At 44.4% G+C, this 22751-nt stretch overlaps 1 protein-coding gene across 5 annotated transcripts in view; it reads left to right on the top strand.

Annotated features, from left to right (window-relative positions):
• Positions 1-5206: 5206 nt before the first annotated feature.
• Positions 5207-22751, top strand: part of RTN4 (reticulon 4) — a 56358-nt gene continuing 38813 nt past the window's right edge. For 2 of the 5 annotated variants that reach the window (XM_071805619.1, XM_071805620.1), the window contains exon 1: positions 20544-21143. In XM_071805619.1, coding sequence (XP_071661720.1) covers positions 20678-21143 — 466 coding nt within the window. In that variant the 5' untranslated portion in view covers positions 20544-20677. Of the gene's footprint in view, positions 5393-11795; positions 11852-12911; positions 13091-16335; positions 16396-19959; positions 20061-20530; positions 21144-22751 lie in introns of those variants that run through there. The other 3 variants (XM_065833616.2, XM_065833615.2, XM_065833617.2) reach the window with 3 other exon arrangements.

The raw sequence follows: 22751 nt of genomic DNA, 5'->3' as shown, positions 1-22751 counted from the left end.
AAGACTTGACTTGCATATTTTTAAGTAGTAAATAAAAAGCTATCATTATGAATTATGTTTCAAAGCATCAGTCAATATCGTACTAAAACTACAGCACGTGGGATTACTCTTATCTTCAAAAAGACGGACCCAACATGTTACAATTACACAAAAATTTACCAACAGGTTAATGAGTTACTGAGTTTTAGTAATGTTTTTATAAATGCTCTATGTTCCCTCCACTTGCTGTACAGACTGTAAGAGTTTCATTCATGGGCGGCTCGTAGTTGCAGAGATGCAGTGATTTCAGATTGGGTCCCTGTATTGTGCAGTCTTAACCAGGAGTCCCTGACTCAGGCTTACTGAATATCTCTCCATACCCTTGCAAAGACGGGTAACTTTGGTGGTAGATTTAGTAAATCCTTGCAGAATTTCTCTAGCTAATGGATGTTTTACTGACAATAGAATTTGATCTTCAACATTTTACGTCCTGTCATCCCTTCGTTAAGTCTCAGGATGAAGGGATTCCTTTCGGAGCTGCTCACCAGCGTTTACCCAGGAAGGGCCACATCTGTCCTTGGGTTTGTAGAAGCATAACCCTAACTAGGAAATGCTAAGACTGCAGGATTACACCTGAAATCAAAGTTTGGTCCCAGTGGTGAAATAACAGAACATTTGCTCAGCCAAAAGCTGCTTAGTCAGACAACCTGAGAGTAATGGACTGGCTGTGTCTGTGTTGCTGCAGTGACGCATCGCGCGGCTCAAACCAAGAGGGCACAGCTGGCTCAGGGTCCCTAATGGAAGATGTTCCCGGTAATGAAGCTTTGTCACCCCAAGCTGGTGGCAGCAGATGGCAGTGCACAGGCTCACGTTCGCATTCCCCATTATATCTGCAGGGGTCTTCTGTCCTTAATAGGGGACTCGTAGCTGGGCTTAATGGGCTCTGACTAATGACTAAAAAAGAAAAAAGATGAAGAATTAGTTCCTTTGTGATTTTCCTTTCTTTCTTTCACCCATCCTTGACAGGCTGTAAATGGATTTTCTGTAGCTGCTGCGTTTCACTGGGAAAATCAGCAGGCTATGTTTTTAGATGATTAGTCATTATTGATAGGGTTTGTGCTCGGCTCTCGCACCGTAACCGTGTGAGACTGAGAGGTAACAAGGAGACCTTTGAGTTTCCAAGGGAGAATTCCTCCTGGGGTGTCTCTGGGCAAAAATGGCCCCAATACTGTTCATCCCCAAGGCGGTAACGAGCCAGGTTGAGCTTCATGGCCTGTGACCTGCCAGGCCCTGGACGCTTCGTTCCTGCAGCCCTCCTGACTCCCTGCGTCTGTGCGCAATCAGACCCGCTGCGCGAACCTCGTGGAGAGAGAAGACACTGCAAAACCCCACATTTTCTACATCCTTTTAGTCCACCCTCTGCATTTTTAGAAGGCTTCAGATTTCCAGGTATTCATGATCTAGAATATGCACAAGAAACAACTTTGTTGTTGATGAGGCTGAGAAACGTAAAATTTTAGTTTATCCTTCAGCCTTAGCGAGTAATTCCAGCTTCAAGGAAAACTGTGTGGAGTAAGTTCGCTGGTGTCCCATGTTTGCACGGTTTGCAGAGAGCTTGGCACACACCGTGTCACAGGGGAGGAGTGAAGGCAGAGACTGTTAAAGTCAGCTCCGAAGTTGCTTTTAGAAAGTTTTCATTTTGAGGATTTGGATGTCTGATCTGATATACGTTGGAAAGATGACAACGCATTCCAGTTTTGGGGTATTTCTTTTCAAAGTTGTTGTGTGATGTCTGCCCGATAATAGCAAAGAAATGAAGAGGCTGTTCCAGGCTCATTCTTCTCTGTTTGCATTTACAGTTAGTGGTTCTGCTTCTCCACCAGAAACAGGCGTATTAACATAAGCAAACTTTAAAAAATAGACAAATCCAAAAGGCGGTTATGTTAGGTTTGCCTAAATTACAGAGGTTAATTAACATAATTGAGGTTTGCTGGTTTATTGCAGCCAAGGATCCGGCCAAAATAAGTACAGCGTGTAGCACAATTGTCATGTACTTCAATTAACAGAAAATTAGAAACACGTGTAATTGGTATTATGTCTGGTAAATAACTAAAATAGACTCAATCATTCATTTCTACTTGATCTCCATCTGTTAGAAGCAATGGCGGATTTTCTGAATCAGATCTGTAGAATGAGTGTGAGAGCTTTTGTTGAGCTGTGAAATGAGGCATTTGAACACAGTGGATCACCCAGCATTTTGATGACACGAAATAATGAAGTGGTAAAATGCTCTTAGTACCCTACTAATTGGTTACAATGGAAGTAAATTACCTTGGTGGAAAGTTGCTTAATGGACAACTAAAGGAGATGTTTCATTTGTTTGAGCGGTTATTGAGATGTTTGTTGTATTGTACAGACAAGAGACTTTGGGTCAAAAACTTCGGAAAAACAACTCCTAAGAATCTTTCTGGATGTGGCTTTGATGCTGGGTGATTAGGTAGTCCCGTTTGAACTTGAAAATCACATTTCCAGCACTGATACAATTCTGGGGCTTGGGTGACTCTTTTGTTACCTCTAACCTGTCATATCTCAGCATGGATCTTCAGAGTAATGCCAAAAAAGTCACCATGACAGCTCACATTGACTGAACAACTGACTCACTATTATCCAACTTACTGTCTAGGGAGGCTACATTTCCATCAGGTTTGTCTTTTGGAAAGATATTTCCAGTAGCTAGCAATGGGTTTTCTTCTTTCATATTTGGTTTTGGGGCAGGCTCATGTCCACAGGCTGCACACACAGCTGCATGAAGGAGGCAATGAGCAGTGCCCAAGGAGCGGGGGCAGAGTTCCCTGGAAGAAAAGGCAGCCTCTCATTTCATTTTGGAACAAGGAAAGGACAAAAATTACCTGTGTCCACTCTTGGTAGAGAGAGAGAAAGAAAAGAATGATCGATACAGCGCAGAAATGAACAAGAATCGTTTTAATAATGTCAGTGAAAACATTTTTTTTTCAAACAGAAAACATTGAGTGTTAACTGTCTCGGTTTACACATGGGCTGCTCCCCTCAGTACTCACATTTTCTGTGGTGATCATTTCACTGACCATTTCTACGGCTGGATATTCCACGTTTCTGCTTTCTGCCTAGAGATAAATACCGAACGTCTTACAGTTCAATGGTTGCTGTCCAGGTTAAGGTGTGGGAGTAAGAGTTACTGAATTATTAATTGTATTTGGTCAGACTTTAGTGAAATAATTGTCTGCTTGACTTGCTGCTTAATATTTTTTATTCTTAAAAAAATCTTTTGAATTCAAGGATTATATCATGCAGTGTGCCTGACTGCTGCAAATCAAGTCCCATTAAAGGATTTTACCCATCCATCTTCTGTTCTTCTTTACATAACAAATATTAAATAAGGTCACACTTGGGAAAGTCTGAAGTTATGCTGTCTTTCAGTTGGCTTTCTGGTATCATAGTAGGGCTAGTTCTACAGTCCCTTGGGGCTGAGCAGAAATAATGGGACCGTGCGCTTCAGCAGGTTCTCAGGGCTCATTCCTGCAATTCAGGTCCTCTCTTTATGCAGCCAGGATTGCTGTGGAGCTGCGATTTCCTCACTGCCTTCAGCAAAATTCACATGGACAGGTGAGGCTTGTGGAATATTTTTGTCTTCCACATAAACACAGAGCAGTGTAAATCAAACTCGGCCGTAAATATTTTTATCAATGTTGCAATCTTGTTGCTTCAGTACACAAACAGTGGAATACGATTTAGGGGAAGCTAGAAACTTCATCATGAGAGTTATTGAAATATTTACCAGTGCAAAGACTCAGTCTTGAGATCTTTGAATGATATAAGTTACTAAAGCCTAATGTAAGTATCTGCTAGATGTGTGAGACTGGAAAGAAATTGTTTTGCATTTATGAAGTCAGAGGAAATATATTTGGCATAAAGTGTTTCATAAAAGATGAATGCAGATGGCTGCCTGACAGCCCAGTTTATCCTGCGTGTCTCAAAGACAATTCCAGGGGTTTCATAGAGCGCTACCATCTTTTAGGCTAAAGTCTGCAACATTTGTACACATCGATTATTTTATTTATGTGAATACTTTTATTGAACTTATAAGTATTTTCAACATAGAGCCTTGGACAGGAAATTCTTCAGAGAAATTATTATAATGCCTAATTTTTGGTTTTATTGTAACAGAAATAATAATAATTTAAACACATATCAAGTATATTTGTCAAAACTTTAGTGGCAAATATTCTTTCTCAAATGTGTTTTGAGGAAGGATATATCACTTACCAACCACTGAGAAGAAACTGGGTTTATGTATGCTGGAAGACAAAATGTCAGTATTTCAGATGGACTTGTCAGTGCAGGTATTTAGGAGAAGGGAGATTTTCTTTTTAACTGATTACATTTGAGAAGAAATTCCTTGTAAAGCTTGTGGGGCAAATAAAATCAACTGCAGTTGAATTGCATATGGTAAATCAGATCTGGACCACTTGATAAGCAAGAATTTGTTGATTTTTTTGACAAAAGATCAAATTTAAGTCTAATTGTGATCAAGCAAATATTTTGCTGACAGTACAGTCGCACTAATTTCAGACCATATCAGCCATTGGCTCATTTTTTTCCATAGTGGGATGCTTAAAGAAGTAGATTTTGGTCTTTCTGTGGATGCATGAGAACACTCAAATATATTCTGCCATTAGCCAAAACTCTTGGGCCAAGTCTTCCATGTTAGTTAAATACATCTGGATTAAGTCAGAAATTCAGATTAGTACTTTACACCACTGAATGAATTTCACCAATATAGTAATTGAAATGTGTTTGTTTGCCCAGGATTTCCTGCCACAACGTCTGTCTTAGTGAAAACTTTCCTATTACAGAGAAAAACCCGTTGATTCAGGTAAGAACTGACTTTTTTCTTGCACCATTGAGGTGTAGGCATTCAGAGACGTGCATCAAGCCTTGTATTAATTACATGTAGTAATAACTCCTACTTTGTGCTATATGGTGTAAAGGGCTTCAGAAGCATCGCCAGAAATGCCTGGCTGATAACTGCCGCACTCTTTATCTGCTGGGAGCCTGACTGACATCTTTAAACACTGTTGTATCTAAACAGCTTGAATATGTGACCTCATTCCTTAAATACCATCACTTGAACAGCTCTTGGTGCTAAAATAAAAGCAGTGTTGATTCTCTGTTGTGAAATCTCCTACAGACCCTCTGACAAGCGCAAACTAAACCACACCTATGATCAACTGATGGCTTTTTGGTGGCGATTCCAGCGAAGGGATCGCTTGGGGTTTTTCTCACATTCACTTTGTTAACCTGTGGCTGTCACAAAAAGCTCTGGCACATGGAATAAGACTGGGAAATGGACCTCAAGGCAAATGATCCCGGAAAGGTAAAGCAGCTGAATGATTTTGTTTTCTTCTCCTGACAAGTAGCTTGTTAACTACTCCCTAGACTGAGTGGGATTGGAGTTAAGCCAGGCTTTGCGGTGGGAGGAAAAGAGGCCAGTGTCAGCTTTCTGGTTTCATGCTGTCTCCAGAGCTCAGAACTAAGCCCTCTGCAATGCAGGCCTGCGGTACTTCCCTGAGTATAACCAGGATTCTAAAAACACGAGCTGTGCCCTCCGTTCCAACACATCTATGTGTTTCTCTGGAAACAGCATCTGTAAGTCTTTCCCCAAGCGGTGATATTTGGAAAGCTGAACTTTTAGTGGGAAGCTGAAGTACAGACTCATTAAAAAGAAGTTTAGAATTGTGATCCCTGAAAAGCATTTTTGTGAGAGGACTGATGTGCAAATCCCCTGCAAAGTAAATAAGAAAGAGAAATAATTGTCATTTTAGTGAATATATTTATTGACTATTGTTTAATCAGTCTTTCCAGTTATTTGGAGTCTGGTGCTTAAAACAGTATTTTGCAACGCAATTGTTACTACATATTTGCATACAATTGTTTTGTGGATGCATTTATGACCATAGGGGCCAACTCTGTTGCTTGTTATGTTTTGTTACTATTGGCAGCGTCAGGACAAGTGCCATAAAGGCTGAAGGGGTCATAGGGCAGAGAGGATGTTCAGGTAACTACCACATCTTTAACATAATCTAGAACTCTCCCTCCAAAAGCTGGCTATAATTGGTTTTAAATTGTGTTTTATTTTCAGAATATAACCTGATTTTCTTCCAGTAAAAACCTTTTTTAGATAAATCCTGATCTTAGGTCCGGTCCAGCAAATACTTCGCTACTAAGTGCAGTTTTGGATAGTAGACAGGGCAGGTTGTGGCTGTGAGGAGGGACACCCACCCATTAGCAGGCACTGCAGAATCCAGACCTCTTAGCTGCTTCACAAGCAAATGAAGGTGCTTACGGTTTTATTCGTGGCCGGGAGGCTCAAAAGAATTAGAAATTGCTGTTGACCTTGAATGATGTATTGCGTATAACCATGATGTACTTCTTGAAAGTTTTACTGGATTGCAATATGGATTGGTTTATACTAAAGAGAGCTCGCTGGTTTTAATCTTTTCATCCAGTCATACAAAATGCCATCAGGATCAGTGTATGTTTATCACCTATGTCTTAAAGCTCAGTATCATTTTGTTAAGGGAAGAGTGTGACCAAGAGTGACAACTTTGATTTGTATTTTAGTTTATAATAGCCAGATAGAGCATTTACATAAAAATGAAGGATTTCAGTGTAACTTTGAATGCCCAACCTGCATTTTTTGTGGGGAAAAAAGGACAAAATAACTTGAGTACAATCTCTAACTTTGATGATCGCAGCAGGTTGGTCATTTCTGCAGGAGACAGATAGCAGATGCAGTCGAGTTGCTGGTTGGCTGGGCAGGTTTGTGTACCTGTGGTGCGACAGAGGGGACTCGGGTGAGCACCTTTGGCACTGGGGAAGGTGAGGGAACCGCTGCCCTGGAGGAAGCGCTCGGCTCGAGATTCCACGAGGCTTTAAAGGGCAAAAGGAAGCACCTTGAGGCCAATATTGAATGTGGCTGGCGACCAGGGTAACTAAGCCACTAAGGGAGTTATGTGCTTACTCTGTCTGCTGCCAACAAAACTCCTGCCAACATCTTTTTGTAGTAGCTGAAGTCTATTAATTCTGCATGCATACACATGGGCAGAAAGGCTCTAACATTACGCTGATCTAAAGGGAACAAAACATAGACACGAAGAAGGACAGGCGCATCCGAAAGAGGCAAGGAAGCGTATTGGCAACATTCCCGAGAAGAAAGGAGAAACATTTCTCTCCCATGAAGGCCCGCTGGTTGTGCGCTGGACCAGAGATTCCTGGGCTTGAGAGAGAGCAGTGGGAGGCGTTGGAAAAGAAGCGCAGAATTTAAATTGTATTTAGGTAACATGGACGTTTTCTCTGCTCATATTGCATTAATTTGCAGACTTGTGAACACTGCACACTGAGGAGTCAGGTGCACTGACAGCGCACAGAAGTGGCAGATGGAATAGTGGTAATGATTTTTAATTACATCTTCGTGATACTTGGCATATGAACAAAATTTAAGCTTCCTGATGATTTTATTAGATCCCTAAGTGAAAAATTTATAGGTTGAAGGAAAGAACTGAAAACGGTGCCATGAGAAGATCCATAATGAGCGATTTAATGAAGTAGTTAAATCCACTGTAGAACACAAGCTGTTTTTAATTGGAAACATTGGACAGTTTAATCTTTCTATCAGACGTTCAGAGGAAATAAAATACCCCGTTGTATAAAAAGCAGCTGGGACACCAGGAGAATGGCACTTATATCAGTGCTCTGTAAGAGGTCAATGACAATTTTAATTGATGCTATTTCAGTTCTTGTGGTATGGTGGTAATTAGAATAGAAATACCTGAACCGCTTGTTCTTAGAAATACGTGGACTTTATTCAGGAGAATCTTCAGCTTAGAATCAAGTACAAAGATTAGATGAAATCTGCAGGCAAGATAATGGATGCAGTTAACGATCATTTTATGGGTACATCCCATTCCATTAATTTCTGAAAAATGTAGGGAGTGGCAACATTCACTTATTTTCAAAGACACGGTTAATAGTTAAGCTAGGTATCATTAAAAATGCATGTTGTACAAAAGCTGCTACAAAGTTCTTTGAAAAATATTATAAACAACAATTGCCTTTAAGATTTCTTCATTTTTTTTAGACTTTGCAAAGCCCTTTTCTGCCCACACAGCGTGGTCCTACCAAATCCGTCTCTTGGTTCCTTTGGTGTCAGTGCTGCATACCATCCCAAATAGAAACTGCATCACCGAAGTTGTGGGAACAAGGGCTCAAGTTTGAGCAGCAGCAGTATTCCCAGTTTGGTTTTGCTTTTTTTCATGTCATGTCTGGTGAATATGGTGTCAGACTGTAGCTTGGAGTGTTATTCTGCACAGATACATCTTCTGATACTACGCTTTTCCTGTAGCTCACCTTTCATTTAGTCAATTTTGAAGCTCTGTAGCAAGGCAGATTCCCAGCAAACACTAATTCCCAACAGCGTGCGAGTTCAACGAAGCAGCCTGAACCTGTAGAAGCTGAGGATCTCACCCAATAACTCCTTGCATAAGAAGGTTGGATCTGATTTTAGTGACAATTACCTTCAAAACATAATATGAACTCTCTAGAGCTTACCCAGGTTGGTAAAAATTAAGGATCGCTTCACTTTTCCCAGAGGCAAATGTGTGTTTACATAATTTCACACATTTCCAGGGTTATCTTTTGAAAAGAGTGTCAGCTACCGATGTCATTAAGAGGTAAAGCTGCGACAGAGTGCTGTGGTATCCTTAGAAAGAGGTTGTGCAGAAGAGAACCTCCCTCTGGAGAAACAAGGGGGACACGATTTCTGCAGCGCTGCTGCGTGCCCAGAATGTGCCTCACGCTCCGCAGCACTGGGGGTGATGCAGCAGCGTTCCAGATCTCTTCTTGTCGTGCTGCAAACCCTCATGAGCACCGAGGATTGCACTGATTTTGGTGACTTTACGTTAGGACAGCACCAGCTTCTTTTTAAGCTGTGGTTGATGTTGCTTTCCCAGACTCTTGCCGGTTTAGCTCACTTGCATTTCCCGCTTCATCACACCAGTCGCTGGATTTGAAGGGGCTCTATTGGAATCCTACTCACTTTGGCTGAAGTAGCTGCATCTCTTGAACTGTTCATTTCCAAGTCTGAATACCTTTGATTTTTTACCCAGCTCTAGTATGCTTTCTAGGTTTTAGGTGGAGTCCTTCTAAAATGCTTTAGTGTTTAATCACAACAACAGGTTTTATTATTATTATATCTTTTTAGCTTTCATTTGTGCGTGTTTCTTTTGCTTAATAGTAATTTGAAGATGAATTCTTAGTCTACAAGAATTTTGATCTGAGTGGTATTCATAAATGCAGAGACTCAAATTTGTTATTATTCATTAAATGAATGCATGGTTGTTTCTGATTATTGTCTAACTTAGGAAAACACCTTCCTATTTCAATATCTGTGTACAATAGAACGAGCAGAGTGGAAGGTCAGGCTGTAAAGTCAGTCCTCATCATACTAAAAGCACTGTAACAACTGCCTCGCAATTCCTCTTGCACCAGATTTTTGTCCTCTTGCCTTCAGATACCCATGAACAACTGCATTTCACTGTAGTAACACTTAGATGTGCATGCCTGAGAGAAAAACTGCTCCTTAGAAATAAGTTTGGAATGAGAAGGGAGAGTAGAGAATAAAATAGGCTTGAATGTATATCTAGAATAACGGAACCGAGTCAAACTATAAATACATTCAGTGCAGCAAGGTAGCTTGAAATTTGTTGGTTTGCTGCTTGTGAGGAGGATTTTATGCCCTTTCCTTTCCGCTATCTTCATTTCAAAGAACAGAACTGAATCAAACTATTAAAACATTCAGTGCAGCAAGGTAACCTGAAATTCCATTTTTCAGTGTTTCTCTGCCTCATCTATTTTTGTGCTAGAAAAGGGGATTTCTTGCCCTTTCCTTTTTGTCTTCACATTTTATACATTTTGCTCTTTTTCTCCTAACCCTCTCCCGTCTTGCCACAGGCCATTCTTTCCAAAACGTAGGGAAACAGGTTCCATTTTGTTCTTTCTTTCTCCTCCAGCTGCTGCTGCTGGCCAGTGCTTGGAGTGCCCTGCTGGCCAGTGCTTGGCGTGTCCTGCTGGCCGGTGCTTGGAGTGTCCTACAGGCCAGTGCTTGGAGTGCCCTGCTGGCCAGTGCTTGGCGTGTGCTGCTGGCCAGTGCTTGGCGTGTGCTGCTGGCCAGTGCTTGGCGTGTCCTGCTGGCCGGTGCTTGGCGTGTCCCGCTGGCCAGTGCTTGGCGTGTGCTGCTGGCCAGTGCTTGGCGTGTCCCGCTGGCCAGTGCTTGGCGTGTGCTGCTGGCCAGTGCTTGGCGTGTCCTGCTGGCCAGTGCTTGGCGTGTCCTGCTGGCCAGTGCTTGGCGTGTCCTGCTGGCCAGTGCTTGGCGTGTCCCGCTGGCCAGTGCTTGGCGTGTGCTGCTGGCCAGTGCTTGGCGTGTCCCGCTGGCCAGTGCTTGGCGTGTGCTGCTGGCCAGTGCTTGGCGTGTCCCGCTGGCCAGTGCTTGGCGTGTCCCGCTGGCCAGTGCTTGGCGTGTCCCGCTGGCCAGTGCTTGGCGTGTGCTGCTGGCCAGTGCTTGGCGTGTCCCGCTGGCCAGTGCTTGGCGTGTGCTGCTGGCCAGTGCTTGGCGTGTCCCGCTGGCCAGTGCTTGGCGTGTCCCGCTGGCCAGTGCTTGGCGTGTCCCGCTGGCCAGTGCTTGGCGTGTCCCGCTGGCCAGTGCTTGGCGTGTGCTGCTGGCCAGTGCTTGGCGTGTCCTCCTGCCCTTGCTGCACAGCCCCGGGAGCCAGCAGCTCAGCCCGCGTTCTCCCTTTCTGCGCACAAATCCCCACCTTTCTCATGTGCCATTTCAAAGCCTTCCCCACATAACCAAGCCCCAAGCCCCCATCTTCAGTGCTGCATTGCTGAGAAAATGACCCCGTCAGCCCCAGGACCAGCCGGCTGTTCTTTGTGCTTGCTACGTGAGATGGCCATTGTTTTTGGAAGGGTACCACACAGCTTGTGGCAATGTCTGAGTTCCTGTGCAGCAGCACTGAGAACACAAACACCCAACGTTATCTCTTGCAGTAATCCTGTTGGCTCCTTCTCCAACTATTGCCAAAGCCCAAACGCGCTGGTCTTGTCAAATCCCATGTGACGTTGCCCCAGGTGATCCACCTACAAACATTGCATATATGTATCCCACACACCTGGGTGCTGCCAATACTCAGGATGGATCATAAATCAGTCGTGTGCTGACATGAAGCCTGACATGAAGCAGAATGCATGGAAATGAAATCGGTTTGTATATTGTGGTATTTACTTCATGGGCATGATGATCGTTCTGAACTTTGGCGGCGTGGGTTGCCAGCCCCTGCTCGGCAGAGCTTCCAGCTGACGCGCTTGGCCTGGCTGCGGAGTCCTGAGAAATCTGATTGAAAAAGGAAAAAATGCCCATCCTGTCAGGAGGTGTTTATAGTATCTATACGTCACACAGGGGCTGCCATCAGGATTGTGGGGTCCTTGTGTTATGTTCTGTAAATAGGAGGTGATGTAATCTTTGCCTTAGAAGCTTACGACTGAGGAGAACTCACAGGAGCGTGTGCAATTAGCTATAATACATAGTGCCTGTGTGTGCTATCTCTTATATCTAAATGTAGTTTTGTGGGATGCTATTCTTAGCTCACTGGAGATAATATTTTTACCTTCTCTTTTTTTTTTTTTTGCTTAATGCTTATATATATTTCCTTGCTTTCTTCTAGATCTGTTTTTCCAATTCAAGCAAATCCAAAACATCTGCAACAACTAACCGATAAAGGTAGGCAGCAAACTGAGTGATCTTTTTCCACTGACCTCTTTGGTTTGTTGTTGCCTCATTTTTCCAAAACACCCCCATGCAACGTGTTTCTCATCCACCTGTTGTATTGTATCTTGTGAACTGTGTGTAGGAGGAATCGACTTCTTAACATGCCAGTACATCGCGTAACAGAGTGAGCCGTGGCGCTCGGCTGGGCGGCCTAAGCACTCCCTAGGGTAAACATGAACCTAATTAAAGCCAAACAGCTGGTCAGCCCAGAGACAGGACATTTGGTTCACATTTTGTGTATACATTTATACATACATACGTATATATGCCACACATAAATGCATAAATACTTAGGCTGAAGAAATATCTGTAATTTGAACTGAAATTTCCAAGCAGAGAAGATGACAAAATCCCTGGCATGGTGTGTCTAAAAATTACATTTTGGTAGGGATGCAATAAAAATTTAAATGTCATTCAGTTGCCATAAAATGATCTAAAATGGAACCGGTGTATTGTACACTATATATTTTGGGGGGACACCTGATTTTATTGTTAGAGCAGTTCAAATAGCACTTGAACAGTGTGGGAGATGAGATCCTGTACTGTTTTTAGGAATGTTTATCTTTATTTGGTTGCAGTTAGATGGATGCTATATGAAGAAGGAAGAATTAACCGGTCCTGAGCTGTTTTAGTCTGAGGCAACTGAAGGGAATAGTTGGAGACTGTGCCACTTGTCAGTGCTGATCTTTCTGTTCCAGGGGTCAGCAGCTGGAGGTCTGGTCCGTTTTAGGATCCCTTTTTGTCTGCTCCCAGCTGTCCTTCCTCAGCCCACAGTGGGGTACACAAATTACTTTTACAAGTTCAGCATCCTGTGCAGCCATGAAAATGGACTTGGGCAAAAATAAAGTGCCTAAGCTCAGGGCAGAGAGGCTGAGCCCACAGAGGTCAGAACCATCACCCGCTTTGCGGGAAAGCCAGAATAGACGCTTTGATGAAGTATGATGTTTAGTTAATATAAAATGCATAGATATCTTGGTGTTTTACAACCTTTCTTTTTGTTATATTCTTGAAGGAAAATAAAATACGCTTTGCTTCAAAGAAAGAGTTCAATACAACTGGCAAACATCTGTACGAACTTCAAGCTCTAAGAAGGGCTAAACCAGGTCAGATGAGCAGCAACATGATGATCTGACGAGTGGATTTGCCTAAAAGTGGGTTGAATTTGAGGATTCCTCTGAGACAAGATAGAAGGTAAGCATGGCCCTTGCAAAGTGCTGAAAAGAGATGAGATGAGTGATCAGAGGTACATTTCACCCTCACATCAGTTCCATGAGCATTCCCAGCTAGGAAGAAGCTGCCTGTATTGGTCTGTGATCACACAGCTATTGAGCAAAACAGAGGAGTTCCTGGGTTTACCTAATAGGAACGAGGAGATTGTCTTCTCACCATTGAAAGAATTTATTTGAAATGGCAATCAATAGACCTGTTGTTTTAATTTCATTCTTTTTTCCTAGGATACTCACAAAACAGTTTCACACTGAAAGGAATGCAGTGTGCTGAAGGAATAAATAAAATGGACGTGAATTCAGTAGCAGCCTGCAAGTATGCACATATTTGTGTGCCTTATTAACTTGTTGCTCCTCTAGACTGTAGTCTAGCTAAAAGAAATTACTACTGGTGTAGTGTCAAAAAGCTGCTCATCATCACTACACCCTGAAGCATTATATGATTTTATTCTTTTAGCAGCAGCCTTTTGAAAGTGATTTGCCAGGTGACATTCTGGGAAGAAAAGAAATTTCAAGGAAGTCATTATTCTCATGAAAAATCTAAGTGAACGGGGATTAGGTAAAAATCAAAAGTGCAAGCAAAGATATAAGGAGAATGAAATAGGTTTCATAGGGCAGACACCACCTGCCATCTTCGTTCGTCTCTATTAACCATCTTAGTTCATTTGTATGAGCTTCAGGAAGGTCGTTATGTGCTCCATCAGAGAGTTCTGTTTGACATTACAAGGGCACAATGCAAAATTTACAAGAATTCTGGTGAATTAGTTGGATAAATCCTAAAGTGCTAGTTCTAAATTCTGTTTTTCTAAAGCTAAAAGTGGGTAAGATTTGGATGAGAAACAAATAACATCTAGCCAGCTACCTCTAAAGCCAAACTGGTGTTTTTCAATTTACCCTGGCATTTCTGCTCAAGATATGCTCAAGTTATAGTTATTTCCAGGCTCATACATTATAACTTGCGCTGTTTAGCAACCTGGTCCTAACAGATGGAATAAAACCAGTTAATCTGAGCTAATAGGCTGTGCTGAGCAGATGTTGCATGGTATTCAAGTAGTCCGTTTTCACTGAAATATGTTAATTTTTCAAAAGTTGCAGTGAGAAGAGTAAAAACTATATTTGCATTGAAAAAAATGCATTTGAAAACAGCTTGGGCCCACCAAACACCATCCCCTAGAAAGTCTGAAGAACCTTGGTTTTCTTTAGGGAACGAAGTGGCCTTGTGTAACTTCTGGTTAATGTGCTGGTTTTTCAAGATCTTTTCCTTTTGTTTCTGCTCCTTTTCATAGGATATATCAGAGAGAATTCAACCTCCAAGATTTATCTCCCTTTTTTCTCCTTCCTTGCCAAAACTGTGGCTGCACCTAGGCAGGGTTCCAGGCATGACTCACCTAAAACGCATCCCTATCTACAACAGTCAGAAACTAGTTCCAAAACCAGTAAAACTAGCAAATTCAGGTTTCCTGTAGCTTCAAGTCTGACATTGTTTGCATCTCTATCCTGGAATATCTTCAGTCATCCTCACATCTCTCTTATCCTCCTTTTTGGTTTCGCCATCTGGATAAAAGACAGACATGCTTGGGAAAAATACACCCTGGCTGCTGGCTCCCAAATGGAACGGGTAACATCCGAGTTCTCCTGGCTCTGGCTCCACAGGAGAGCTCGTCAGCCCTCTGTAATTTAGCCAGCTGCTGATTTTTACAAAGCTATCAGGAATTTAATAGCCTTGAATCTTCTGCCGCTGCTGCATTTAACAGAAATTGTCCAAAGTGCACAAAAGCTGGGGTGTTTTACATGGGGGAAGGTGAGGGACATCAAGGGCTTCAGTGTCGGGCCAGCTTGATGTGATAATAAGAAAGCAGGGTAGTCGTGTTGAACATTTTTTTAGCTGTCCTATCTTTGTCTGACCCAGATAAAGGAAGAGCTCCCGAAATGCTTGTAACAAAGAAGCAGCAATCGGAGTCTTGGTGGTGTCTTTCAAAGCTGCCAAGCCTTCTGGCTTTGGAAGTCAAAAATGCGCCGTGACCCCAAAGCGCCACCGTAACGCAGGTGAAGGCTCCAGCTGCTGGAGTCTGACAAACACACTTACAAGGGACAAGCTATTAAGCAGTGAGCAAAGTTCTAGAAGATGGTGGGCTGGTACTTTTTAAATGTGAGCCATTTAAAATCAGTTCTGTTGCTTCCAGTATAAACTTTGCTCGTGTATTCCAGTTTTGTAGTCCCAGTAGCAATGCCATCAACCTTCTCTACAGGAACGGTGAAAATGTTGCTGCTATCAATCTGTTTACTCCTCAGGCATATTTAGCAGCCAAGGGAATAACTCTGAATGTCGGTTACCAGGCTGTTTCTTTCCTAAGTGGGTAAATATCAATGCATAAAAAGAGCAGAAATTGATTTCTAATTTAAATTATATGCACTTTTCCTTAAAAAAATGCAAACCCATTTAAATTCCAAATGATTATGACTTTTATGAATTCCTAAGTTTTAAAAAAAACCAAACCCTCAACTATTAAAATAATGTAGAGCAAATAACATTGTTTCAGATAGTTCGTTTTTGCTGTTGGACTTGTGGTCACTGAGCTCGTAGCATTGCTAGCTCGACATCTGGAATCGGAATGGTGGAGCTTTGCTCAGCTGATTCAGCTCCATCACTTGTACGCGACAAGTTAAGAAATCCGAGGTTGAGCGCCCCTGATTTAGAGAGGGGTTGGATACTCTGAGCCTGGAACGTGCCATCCAAATTCTCTTTCTGCTCTAAAACTACGCTTGTGAAACGGTTCTGTCCGTGCTCTGCTTTGTGGTGTAATGAGCACAACCTGCTTTCTTCACTCCTGGGGAACTGAACCTTGCAAATATGTCAGTGCTGGGCATCAGTGGATTTTCTTCCCTCCATTGAACGCTCAGACACACAGGGAACAAGCATTGCTGGTTCATGAATTAGGGTGTGGGATGTTCACATAAAACAGAGCAGAACTATAATAAAATCCTTAAAAAAAAAAAAAAAAGCTAAGTATTAAGGCTGAAAAGTTTGAATTTAGACATGTCCATGGGTATAGATTTAGGGATGCCGAGATCTAAACTTGATACTGGTTTTAAGCATTTATGTTTAAATGAAAAGTAGGAGGGGATAACATGAACTAGAAAAAATAATTATGATATTACCTTGATCCGTTTGCAAGAGGTATTAATAGAGAATGGATTTCTTCTGTCCAGGTCCAATGAAGCTGGTGGTCCTTATGTTCTTCAAGAATGTAAAGTCTTCCGGCCAAACTGGTAAGTGAATAATTTCATTGTGTTTCTTAAAAGCGTGAGGGGTTGAAGGGTAGCAATATTAAACCTACAGTGGGGAATTACCTTCATTCCGAGGAATTAAAAAAAAAATCACCTTTCATTCTGATTCCTTCGAAAATGTGAGGAATGCTCACAGAAGACTTTTCATTCGCATTTGTTTAAATTTTCTACAGTGACCTGATGAATTTAGGAAGTGGTGTTAAAAATCATTTAGCGTACATCATTCTGCCACATTCCCATGGCTTTGTTTGCTTGACACACTAATATTAACGTGTGAATGGACATATTTGATTCAATGTTGTTATTATTATATTGAATCGTTGTAATAACGAAAGGTCTTTAGTCTTCGGTTTCACTTAAGAACTTTACTGATTGACATTTACCATAGAAATGGACTGGTTTGATTTATCAAGATGATGTTAGGGGGATTAAAAAAAGCATAAAACCCATGAAGAGATGGGAATCCCTGTGTACTAATGCTTTAACACCTTTTTCCTCCATACACTGCGTTTGTATTAATACACTAAGCAGTGATTTTCTCACAATATCCCACTCCTGATCTTGAAAAGAAGCACAGCAGGTGTTCAAAGGAAGGGAAACCTGCTAGGGTGCCCAAGGCATTGCAGCACAGGCATAATCTGAAAACAAAAGAATCGCAGAGTTTTATCCTTCCAAAGACACAGACATGATGCCCGAAACCCGGAGGCTTGTACTTAAAAGCAGGGACAGAAATCCAACCATCCCTCTAATTTTAACTCCACCATTATCAATTGCTATTGAGACTAAATGTTTTTTCTCTTCTGTTTGATCCCGCTGTGAAGTGATAATACCGCGTTGTCCCATCATAATTGTTCTCCTAGTCTACGGTATGTTGGCATATCATATTTCTTCTGTGTAAGATCAAGCAGAAGGTCACAGTGGACAAAAAAACAAATATCCACCGAGTACGTAAGCATTGGCAGCGCTGCTGTGGAGATTGAGAACCACGCCAAGTGCTGTGGAGCTTTTTCACGTGCTCAGTGCTTTCCTTCCCAAGTTTGCTTATGAAAACACCCCACGAAAACCGGCTTTGTAAATGAACTTGCTGAATATCTGCAAAGTACTCCGACTTGTTGACAGTCTTCGTATAGCAATTGTAAACCATTTTTCTCAAGAGCTAAAAAGGATGTTTTGCAGTATAGTGTCAGTACTGGAGAGCTGGATTTTCCTCTCGCTCATTACTGGGACTTGCTCAGGCAACCTGGAACTCCCTTCCTGTTTCCCTCCAAGACCTTTCTTTAGTCACTTCCTTTCTCTAAATAAAACCCCCTTTCATTTCTCTTTAACTGAAGATGGATTCTCTTTCAAGCATTCTGATAAAATCAGCTGAACTATATGTAGTTTTTTCCTACTTGTAGATGACTCAAAATCACTGCAGTCAGATAGGTCAAAATTAGTTTCAGCACTGTGTCTGTACTCAGAATTTTACACATTTTTAACAGTACCTTGTTGCCTTAGGGTATATTTTAATGGAATGTTAAAATTCCGCTTTCTTGTTTGACCAAGAGATGTGAAAATAGATTGGCTGGCAAAATTATAGACTTTATTCAATCAAAATATTTTTATTTGCTATAAAAAAGTGCAGATTTACAATACAAAACCACAAGTCTATTTACTTTCCTGGCACATAATAAAAGAGTACACAAAGAACCTGAATTTTCCTTTCAGTAACACATTTCAGGCCCAGTCACCTCTTGTGAATGGCGTAAAATGCCACTGAAGATTTCAGACTTCTGTTCATCAATAAGTTATTAAATCTGGCCTGGTTGGGCTTTTTTTTCCTCAGATAAAAGTCATCAGCAGATTGTTACTCATTTCTTAAGGCAATTTAGTATATTAAGCTTTTCAAAGAGTAAAAATGTCCTGAGATTTGACATTACCCAGAACTGAGCGCTCTCCTATCTGTTCCCCAAACGGGCTATAGCTGGTAGGGAAAGAGAGGAAATACTGAGAACATTTACTTTTCACGCACTTCCACTGTGGCAGCTGCTGTAAGACACGGGTAGACAGCAATAGGTGAGTAAAAAAACACTGAAAGCATCAGTTCTGTCTTAAATCATGAACCAAATGAATAACTGGCTTAGTTTGGATGGGAGCCATAGAGCCTGTCCTGTCTTTATTTCTGCACGTTGTCCGCTGGCTGTAACAGAGATGGAACAATGAAACTAGGAATTGAATTTAGCCAGAACTTCCATGGGTTATGTTTAACAATACATGGAATTTAATCCATCCATCCTGCTGCCACTGTAATGTCCCTTATATCACTGTAAAAAGAGCTGACTTGAAATATATACGGATGATTTGTCAATAGAAGATACAAAATCTGAGGGGAAAAGAACGCAATCTAAAGAGCTCCCAGGTTGTTAAGTGCTTATTCACCCGCTGGGAAAACTTTTATCTCCATTGAGATAACAGCGTTGCCTTCTCTGCATTTTTTAGAAATACTTTTCACATTCCTTCCAGTCATTTCTGGCAGAGATAGAGAATATTGATGGTTTTGTACATCTCTGAAAAGAAACTCATCTGGAACTTGCTGGGGCTGGATGGGCTGAGGGTGACAGCGGAGCAAGGGAAAGGGTGACAGCACAGCTTAAGCATGCAAGGGCTGCACAAAGTGTACTCTTCTAAACAGGTTACAAAATAAAATTAAGAGAAAAGAAGAATTCAAAGCCAACAGTGCAAAATAGCAGCAACAATGCACCCCATGCTCAAATATTTGGGTTCAAGCAGATCGTGCAATGAATATTACATGTTTTTTTGAGACAAGAGAGGACTCAATGCTGGGAGCCCTTAGAGTCTCTCCATGTGTTCCATCCTGCTTTTCAGAAAGTGACTTAATACTGGAGATTTAACCCCATTTTCATGCTAGGGACTCTTCCACATGCAGAATGAAATATAGTGATGGACCACACTTGGGCACTTCTGCCTGGGCATCATTCATCCTGCCCAGTGCCTCTGCTCCCCTCCACGTGCATCTTTTGTCCATCCCATCCGACACGGCAGGAACAGGAGAGTTGTGGTTCCTCTTCCTTCGGTTCTTGTGTCTCACGCAACCTGCACTTTGCGTGCTCTGAACCTTTCCATGAACTCATCTCTTTATACAGGCACATATGGGAGAATAAATCATCTTTGGGTTAAAAATCCATAATAACATCGAGATAGAATAAAATATAGGATTTCAAGTTCTTTTGGTCTTATTGTGGTAGCTGTGGGGGTGGAAATGGCATCCAAATACACACCATTTAAGTTAAAAGGTTACCCTAAGGGCTCTGGCCAATGATCCATCTCTGAGCAGAAAGCGAGACTACATCACGGCCTAATGCAGAGAGACGCCAACTTCTGTGTTGTGCACAAGCTGCCGTTTCTTCCTGCACAAGTTGCATAATTCACATGCAGACTGTACAGAGATGGTTGGATCTGTTCACTCAGATGGCCGGCTTAACCCAACACGAGCGCTTAAACAAGTTTGTCTCTTCTGAAAAATGTCTGCTCTCTGTTATTTTCCAGTTTTTTTGCATCATGATTTGGTTATGACTTCCACCCCCCGGGAGATGGAGCGGGATTGGGAAGGAGCCTCAGCCCCCTCGGGACCCCTTGGTCACATCAGGGTGAGTGAAACCGCAGGGCGGTTGGTGGGTGCCGGGGAGCCTCACCACACCCTGTCCTTTTTTTAACATCTTAGGGGTCTGACCGCTCTCTTAAAAAAAAAGAAAGTGACCCAAGCGCTGGCAGAGGAAAGTGATGAATCACGACACGCACTCACAAGATGTCTGTCACGGTGCTGCCCGCGCGGGGATGGGGGGATCCCCGCCTCGCCCCGGCCCCATCCCACAGGAGGCGCCGCAGCCCCGGACCCGCAGGTGGGGCCGCCCCCGCCCACCCGCGTTTTCTGCGCTGAACTTTACCCGAGTTCTCCGGCCCCGCTTCCCAGCCTGCGCGCCCCGCCCCGCGCTGCATAGTAATGAGGCGGCCGCACCCAGCGCCGCGTGTCATTGGTGGCGTCGCGCCTCTTCCCGCTCCTATTGGGTGTCTCCGCCGTCACTCAGCGCCGCGGCGGGTGGGGTCGCGGTGCGGGCGGCCGCGCCCGCCGCCTCCCCCAGCGGTGACTCAACAGGGCGTGGAGTCTGGGTCCCGCAGCGGCGGCGCAGCGCTCGCCCTCCCCCCGCAGCCGGTACAGGCACAGCCCCAGCGCCGCGCATTCATTGTTCCGCCCGCTCCAGGCACCATGGACGAGCTAGACCAGTCGCCCCTGGTCTCCTCCTCCACCTCCGGGCCAACGCGTCCTCAGCAGCCCCAGTTTAACTATCAGTTCGTGCTCGACGACGAGAAGGAGGAGGAGGAAGAAGAGGAGGAGGAAGAGGAGGACGAAGACTTCGACGAGCAGCTGGAGGTGATGGAGAGGAAGCCCGCCGCGGCTCCCGCCCTCGCCGCAGCCCCGCAGGAGCGGCCGCCGCAGCTGCTGGACCTCGGCGGCCCCGCCGAGCCGCCCCGCCCCGCCGCTCCGGAGCCACCGCAGCCCGACTGGAGCCCCCCGGGAGCCGTCTCATCCTCCTCCTCGTCCGCCACCACGCCGTCCCCCGCGCAGGAGCAGCCCTCGGCCCCCGCCCGGCCCGCTCAGCCCCAGCCGCCCAAGCCCGAGCTCCCCGTGGTCGCCGGCCCCCGGAAAAGAGGGTCCTCGTCCGGCTCGGCTGGTGAGTGCCTCCGCCCCGGGGCCGGGGAGGGCGGCGGCCGGGCGGGGAGCAGCGATTCTTGGCGGCCGGGCGCCTTCGCCCGAATCGCTCCGGTTCTCGCTACCCCACCGGGAGGGTCCCTTTGTCTGCCGGCCCTCGGCCGCCTCCTGCGGCATCGCTCCCTCCCCTCAGCCGTGCCGGGCGCGGCCCCGCTCCCCGTGGCCTCGCCGCAGCTCATGCGAGAAAAAGGGCTCCCCCTCCCCCTTTTTTATTTTTCTTTAATTTCTTCTCTTTTTGCCTCCTCCTCCCCTCTGTGTTATGCTAATGGCGGGAGGGGGGAAGCGCCGCCCCGGCCGCCGCCTCGCACATGGGCCGCCCGGGGGCGAGGCCGCCGCCGCCGCCTGGCAACGGCCGCGTCGCGGCGGGGAGTGCGGGGGGCAGAGCCGGTGGTAACGGCTGCGGGGGTCCGGCCGGTTCTTCCCCCGCGGCAAAACGTGCTCGAGGCGTAACTGCCGCCGTCCCGTCCCCTCGCCGCATTGTCCCGGGCACGGTTCACCCGCAGGGCGGCCCGACACCGCGGCCTCGGGGCTGGGCGGGGGGGATGGAAATACAGGTGCTCTTAATCTTCCTCATTTTAAACAAATCACCTCGCTGGGAGGGGCGGGGGAGAGGAACTAGGGAGCAGCGCTGCCTCCTTTCCTAAACCTGCCACCCGGAGGGGATGGGCGTCTCTGCGGGCCTGGCAAAGAGTGTGGCCCTTGGTGGGAAACGCTGCTCTCCAGCTTCATACAAGGAATCTTAAACCCCGAGAGGGAATGTAAGCTAGTGAAGTATGTATGAAAGCACAAAAGGCGTACGGGCTTGCTTGGTGCTGTAGGTGTGGCAGTACTGGGAGAAAAATGTCAACCTGATGTCCTGCGTGTGCCTCCTGGATGGCCGCAGCTAGCCATGGGTGTCATCTGGGCTTGTCTAAGGGGGTCACTCCTTTCACGTTGGGTACCCCTGTTCAGAACTGTGGCACTGGAGGGTGTGCCGCCCCCTGGGCAGCTGCCAGGGTGCCAAAACCCGTATTGCCAGGTCTAATCCAGGAGCTGACCCAGCATGACTAATGCGTTGCATGCGGATTGCTTGTGTGCCTTGGCCCTGCTTTTGCTTAGTTCAAAATGCAAGAGCTGACTTGAGGCCATTAAAACAGTGAAAACAAACAGATCAAAGTTCCTTGTGATCATGATGGTGCATTCTTCATTGCTCTTGTCGCATTGGTACACTATATGCGTTTCAAAGACGCAGGATTTCAATAATAACTTGATGTCATGGTATGAGTGAACATGATACTTTAAATTTAAAAAAAGGCATCTGGAGTAATGACCAAAAAAAACCCCGTTGTTCAACCTGAATTTAATTTTATTTGGAGGGGTTTCACCATGCTTTTTATTTGCATATGTGACAGGACTTTATGGTTAGTTGTGCTGTTGTCTTTCATCAAGCCTGCTTTTTCGTTCTTCTGGTAACTCTGTGTAGTGATATGCCAAGGATATGTTTTTGTTACTTTTCCACCATTTGGAGGACAGATGATGACACACGCTTGCAACAGACTTAAGAGAAGGGATGTTATTTGATAAGTGAACA

This window comes from Patagioenas fasciata, chromosome 3 (assembly GCF_037038585.1).
Source record: "Patagioenas fasciata isolate bPatFas1 chromosome 3, bPatFas1.hap1, whole genome shotgun sequence".
Lineage (NCBI taxonomy): Eukaryota > Metazoa > Chordata > Aves > Columbiformes > Columbidae > Patagioenas > Patagioenas fasciata.
Note: the sequence above shows the minus strand (reverse complement) of the source record. Positions and strands in the feature narration are given on the sequence as shown.